The sequence below is a fragment of the Gambusia affinis genome, linkage group LG18 (genome assembly GCF_019740435.1).
Source record: "Gambusia affinis linkage group LG18, SWU_Gaff_1.0, whole genome shotgun sequence".
Lineage (NCBI taxonomy): Eukaryota > Metazoa > Chordata > Actinopteri > Cyprinodontiformes > Poeciliidae > Gambusia > Gambusia affinis.
This window is the reverse complement of record NC_057885.1, coordinates 6,074,174-6,080,370: the sequence shown is the minus strand read 5'-3', so window position 1 is coordinate 6,080,370 and position 6,197 is coordinate 6,074,174. Positions and strand designations below refer to the sequence as shown.

The following is a 6,197-nucleotide window of genomic DNA, read 5'->3' as shown; positions in this document are numbered from 1 at the left end:
TGATTGATTATGAAATTTTATTGAAGCAAAGCAAAGAACAAATCAACATGCTGCACAACTTTGGAAACATCTTTAGCAAAACAATCATTTAAACACTAAATGTTGTTCACAGCACTTAGAAAATGTATAATCTTTTGTCTGTAAAATATAAAACTTTATTGTTATGATTGTTACTTCATATTTATCAGGGATGCAAAAGTATATCAAGTATTTTTCATGTATGGGATCTATGTGATTCAGAGACGTAGATAAATTTAAGTCACAGTTTTGTTGTTCCATGTAAGTAGCTGGTTGTCATGGTAACTTGATGCTCTGGACATATGGACTAAAAACTTTATTTAATGGCGACTCTAATTAGGTAAGAAAGAAAAACTTCTCAATTCAAAAATTATAACCAAAACTCCCAGGTGTTTTACAAAAGAAATTAGTTTTTGAGTTCCACCAACAAAGGTTCTCAAGGCTGAAATATTAAAAACTGTAAATCGTACCTTATCTTTCATTGATCACGTGACATCTCTGATGTGTTTATAAAATAAACTCAACTAAACTAAAAGCAGAAAAAGGCTGAACTAAAGCTGGATTCAGATATATTGCGACGCAAAACAGCATTTTTGCCAAACCTGGAAGACGTTTCAGATGTCAAACCAGAGATTAATTTATGGCTCCGCATTCTTGAGCATTGTTGTTTGGCCCATTGTTTTGGCTGCTTTGAAAGTGAACAGGAAGGCAGCGGTTGTCGACTATGTCACAAGCAACAGTCACATATCGATTTCCGCTCTCTAGATAAGTAATGCTGCAATCCCATGTATTGACATTGAGATCATGCAGCCAAACTGTCTGGGTGCTGGTGCACAAGTTGTTCCATAGAAGCTTCCCAAAGCCGTTGCAGATGTTCACAAAAAGATTTTCAGCTCCTTTATCAACAAAGGACTGCCGAGGTCTGTCACAGAGATTGTACTTTTGCAGGTAACTGAAAAAAACAAAAAACAAATGTGTCAAAACCTGTTATTATATTTCTTTGGTTCAGGAAGTTAAAAAAGTAAATGTTTTTTATACAGACCTAGAAATATTCTGACTCTGAGCCTGAACTTGTTTTACATTTTTATTTGATATACAATAAAATAAGAATTTACATACAGTTGCTGGTGACTAAGTGCTTTTTATAAAGGTATATAGTTGTTATTATAGCTTTACGTGTGAAATCAACAGGTATTTCTATGCATATCATTTTTTTTTTTTTTTTTTTTCAACTGAAGCAGGACTATTTTTACTGAATCCAAAGCTGACATCCATTTTTCTCAGTCAGGTCAAGTTTTTATTCTAATTTGATTTAAAGAAATCCAATCTTCTGCCTACATTTTTGTGACATCATCAGTTCATTTCCATTAATATTTCTCATCCCCAAATGGTTTAGGAGAAAACAATTTAGTAACACAAGCATCCCAAACTGAAGTTGAGCTAACTGAGCAAAACCAATGTGGTTTTTGGCTTCAGCACAACAAAACTATTCTAAAAACAGTTGAAAAACCACAGATAATTAATGTTACGGGGGGTTTAGCTTTTCGTTAAATTAGATAACTTTGTCAGTGAAATTAAGAAACCAATCAGAACAAGAAAACTCTATTATCCCCACGCATGATCAAACGGTAATGGAAAGTCGATGTATATTCTATGTAGTCTTTGTTTTTTCTTCTTTTGTTTTACTTTTTTTTATTTTCTTTTACTCATTCACTTATACTGCCAGTTTTTTTTCTTTTGTATGTTTGCATTGGGTATTTAATAAATCACAGTGGAGTTATGCTGTTTTCTTGGATAATTGACTGTTGTCCTAAAGTGCTAATGGTTTCCTCAGTTGTGATGTCACTGAATGAAGAAATGGCAAAGAGTGACAGACTCTCAGAACTGTTGACCAATCAGGAAACCTTTAACAATTTAGTATTTACCAGTGGTGTAACAGAGGATCTACTTTAATTAAACTTTTCCAGTGGTTTGTTTGGAGCCTCCATTTATTCAGTGCAGCAGATGGTATTAGAGAGTAAATTGCTATATGTTAATGTCAGCAGCATGTTTTTCCTTTCCAGCTACTAGAGCGGCCCAGTATTTTAGTTTAGTCATCACTAAATACATTAAAGCAAACTGTACGCTGGCATGTCCAATAACTCAATCCTGTCTTATTGGGATGATACATAGTTTTATTTATTTTTAGGGTAACTTACTCTTTCCATGCAGAAGGTGAGGAAGTGTCAAACACCGTCTGCAGAACGTGTTTGTTAACAAAGTTTTCGTAGGCGTTGTTGTTAGGATTCTTCATACAAGGTTTAGGATTGTAGGGTATTTTCTCTCCAATGTTGCTCTTTCTAAAATGACAGCAAAAAATTTTTTTGAAATACTTTTCCTCATAAAATTGTCAGAAAAATCTGAAATGAGTTATACACTTCTTCATGAACAAAAGACTGTTTTAGACAACAAATAGCTACTTTATCAGTTTCTGAAACATTGCAGTGTATTTGAACCAACTGAACCATTTTATATATGATGTGGGACAGACTAGAAGATTAATGATGAAGTGACAGAAAAATGACAGAATGGTTTTAAGTGTGGAAAGCATTGCATTTGAACTCTGATACCCCCAAATAAACTCGTGAACAACTATTGCCTTTAGAAAGTTGCTCCACCAGAGAGCAATGTGAACTTAAGTCCATTTGTTCTCCATAGATGCCAGAGAACAGCAGTGAACAAACAGCTTCATGATGGTCATAACTAACAAGTAAGCTGGGTAAATTACAAAATGATATATCTTGGTAATTTCTTTCCTTTATTCATTAAATGTTAATGAAATGGCAGCAAACAGTCTGTAGCTAAGCTAACTATGCTGAAAGATTGATAATCTCACACAGTCTACACAGTTTTTCTTTTTTGGAGAAAAACTGGTTTATAATTTGACACTTTTGCCTTTCTCTCTCTCTCTCTCTCTCTCTCTCTCTCTCAGGTTTTCAAAAAAACATTTTTTATAGGCTTTTTTTGAAAACTTGACTTTATTATTTTTCTTAGCAGTATAGAAACCACCACAGCCCTTCTTGTCTTCTACTGATTGCTGTTGATCACCGTCACCGTCAATTGCTCCAAGCAGGAATGAACCATTTCATGCAGATCCAGGGGGTTTCACCGTAAATATGGACGAGTGTTTTCTGGTCTGGGAGTGGTAACATTAAATTTTTACTTAAATTTTTTTATGATTAATTTTGTAATTGACAGGGCCCTAATTATTTTTATTTTTATGAACAAAAAAAAAAAAATAAATTGTGGATGGCCCCCTGGTGGTCAGGGGCCCTTAGAAATGTCATAACTCCCCCCCTCTGCAGTGGCCCTGTATGTGTGTGTGTGTGTGTGTGTGTGTGTATATATATATATATATATATATATATATATATATATATATATATATATATATATATATATATATATATATATATATATATATATGCTAGCTGTGTCGTGATCTCAGGAAAGAGAATTTGATGTTTTAGCAGTCATTTAGAAATTGAAGGGTTCTGCATCTATTAGCAATATGATTGACAGCATTAACTACAAAACTATTTTTTGTATCTCATGGAACTATGTTTATTAGCTCTATGTTAAAGAAGGGAACTTTGTCACTGAAAATAGGGAACCGGTAAAATCTAACGTGACAAACGAAACCAAAAACCCAACCCATTACTGACATGCATCAACAAGTCGATGCAAGTCGCTTTTTGTTGTTTCGGTTCACTTTGTTTCTATTTGTTAGTCTTATACTTTTGTGTAGGTTTGCACTGGATGTTGGGTATGTAAAGAACCACAGGCGAATTAGCCTGTTAGCTTGGACTATTGACTGTTGTCATAAAGTGCTAAAGTCTTTCTCAGATGTGATGTCACTGAATGGAGTGCAGAGTGAAGGTGTAGAAAACCATTTACTCAGTTTAGGAACACAGACTCTTAGAACTGTTGACCAATAAGGAAACCTTTCACAAATTAGCCATATATATCTATATTATTTTAGAAAACAGCCATCATGTTTCCAGTCTTTTAGAATGGCGATCAGTTGGACCCTAACTGTTTGTGGCCCATTTCAATTTTGCCATGTTTCAAAAATAATTTTAAAAAGTCCATAAAGAACTTCCTCATTTTCTTTACCAAAAACAAAATTCTCTGTTCCACTCAGGCTGCTGGCTTTTGACCGGGTCGTGGCCAGAGGCGATCCTAGCCAGGTCGTTATTGTAAAATAAAAAATAAAAATTGTTCTTGATAATTCACCTGATTAAACAAAGGTAAAATACAAATAAAAATAAATAAAATCAATGAAACATTTTCAGTGGTTTGTTTGAACCCACCCCTTATTAAGTACACCAAGTGATAAATTGTCACATTTTATCACTGGCAAGTCTTGTAGTTTCCTTCTAAAATAGTTGTTCAGTATTTCCTTTAAGCATCACTAAACACACTAAAGCAAAGCATTTGTTCCATTGAATTTGTTAATAAATGGTTTTCTTTACTTCAGGGTAACTTACTCTGTCCCTTGAGGAACTGTGGTCGTGTTAAATTTCTGTTCCAGGATATGATTGTGAACAGAGCTGTTGTTCTGCTCCACATAAGGATAAAGGGTGTAGGATGGCGTCCCTCCCTCCAGCAGGACAAGGGCAGCGACCAGAAGAGCAGCTTTCATCTTTCTAAAATGAGAAAAAGCAAAAAAACTACTGACAACTTTTTGGGGAAAATGAGGATAAGAACCTAACATAACTTATTTTCTCATTCATTCACATAAGTTATTTTTGACAACATATTCTTTGTAGATTTATTACATTTTACATAAATCTAAGGATCTAATGGATCAATATTTTTATGTAAAATTAACTGTGCTGACTTTTTTTTTTTTGCTAAGATGTGTCCACTGAATTTAATATACTTCCTGTTTTGGGACGTTCAAAGAAGATTTTCTTCCTGACAAATATGCAATTTCCATTAAATTGTGCCATAAATAGGTTGTTAGTTTTACCAAAAACGTCAACTTTCTTTGTATAACATTAAGGGCCTGATCTACAGAGACTCCAAATGAGGTTAGTTATGCAAAGAAAAACAAAAAACAAACAGTATGCACAGGAAGTGGTCGTGTTGCACGCGATCTACAAAGATTGACTGTGCAAATAATTACAGAAGGAACAATTCTGCAGATAAGCGGATTTAAATTACGATTTTGTCACTTTCTGACATCATGGAGAGTGTCGGAGATCAGAGCAGCCATAGAAGAAAAATTAAAAAGAAAGTCATTAATAATAATAAGAAAAAGAATAAAAAAAGAAAATGAACTCAATTAATTTAAATTATCATACGTCTGGTGACCTGTCCATTGTGAACGTTGACCACTAGATGTAGCCACCAAACCCCCTCATGACCCTTCAAGTATTAAAGGTGCTACATAAAGAATAAGAGGATGAAACACAACATGGTAAAACATCACAGCAAAAACATTCAACCCCCACTATATTAAATCTAATCAGTCCCTAATTGAAAGCAAGTATTGATACATTACAATCATCGGCAGAATGTCCAGTTAGTAGCAGAGAGTCGTCGGCCGTCGCAGCACAACTAAAGGCTGAAACCAGGAGACCAAGATGAGGAAATGCTGCACAGTTTTACTTACTGTTCTGGCTTCTTATTTTTAACTATATGTGACCAAACCACCCTGACCACTTGTGAAGGCGTAAGCAGCAGCTGTGTGCATGCAAGCTACTAAGATGTGCAACTCTTTATATGGAAGACAAAACATGACCAATTTCCTCCACGGCATTCAGCAGCTACAGCATTTCACTTCCTCCCACAGTGAACAGTTCATTCACTGTTGCCTTTCTTTTAGTACATCAAATGTGAAAAATGTTTTTTGTTTTTTTGGCTGTAAGATGAAAAATATCACCTTCGTACAATGGAAAACTACTATTATTTTCTTATATATATATATATATATATATATATATATATATATATATATATATATATATATATATATATATTAGATTTTCTTGGCTTGTCAGAAACACAGAGACAGACAAGATAGGAGACTTTGCACACACACACCCACGTATGCACATGCACACATCCACACAATATAAAGGTTAGCTCAAATAATCTCCCCTTATATAACTACAAAAATCTCTTTTTTATAT

General features: G+C 34.2%; 1 protein-coding gene across 3 annotated transcripts; it reads right to left on the bottom strand.

Annotated features, from left to right (window-relative positions):
• LOC122820760 lies at positions 1–5,839 on the bottom strand. 3 transcript variants are annotated; one of them, XM_044098347.1, is made up of 5 exons: positions 5,567–5,839; positions 5,367–5,448; positions 4,548–4,706; positions 2,217–2,357; positions 1–970 (listed from the first exon to the last, which is right to left on the bottom strand). In XM_044098347.1, the coding sequence occupies exons 3-5, from the start codon at positions 4,700–4,702 to the stop codon at positions 652–654; spliced, it is 615 nt and encodes a 204-aa protein (XP_043954282.1). In that variant the 5' UTR covers positions 4,703–4,706; positions 5,367–5,448; positions 5,567–5,839; the 3' UTR covers positions 1–651. The 3 variants fall into 3 exon arrangements, with proteins under 3 accessions (XP_043954282.1, XP_043954281.1, XP_043954280.1); XM_044098346.1 differs by lacking the exon at positions 5,367–5,448; XM_044098345.1 differs by lacking the exons at positions 5,367–5,448; positions 5,567–5,839 and having other exon boundaries at positions 4,548–5,355.
• Positions 5,840–6,197: the final 358 nt, after the last annotated feature.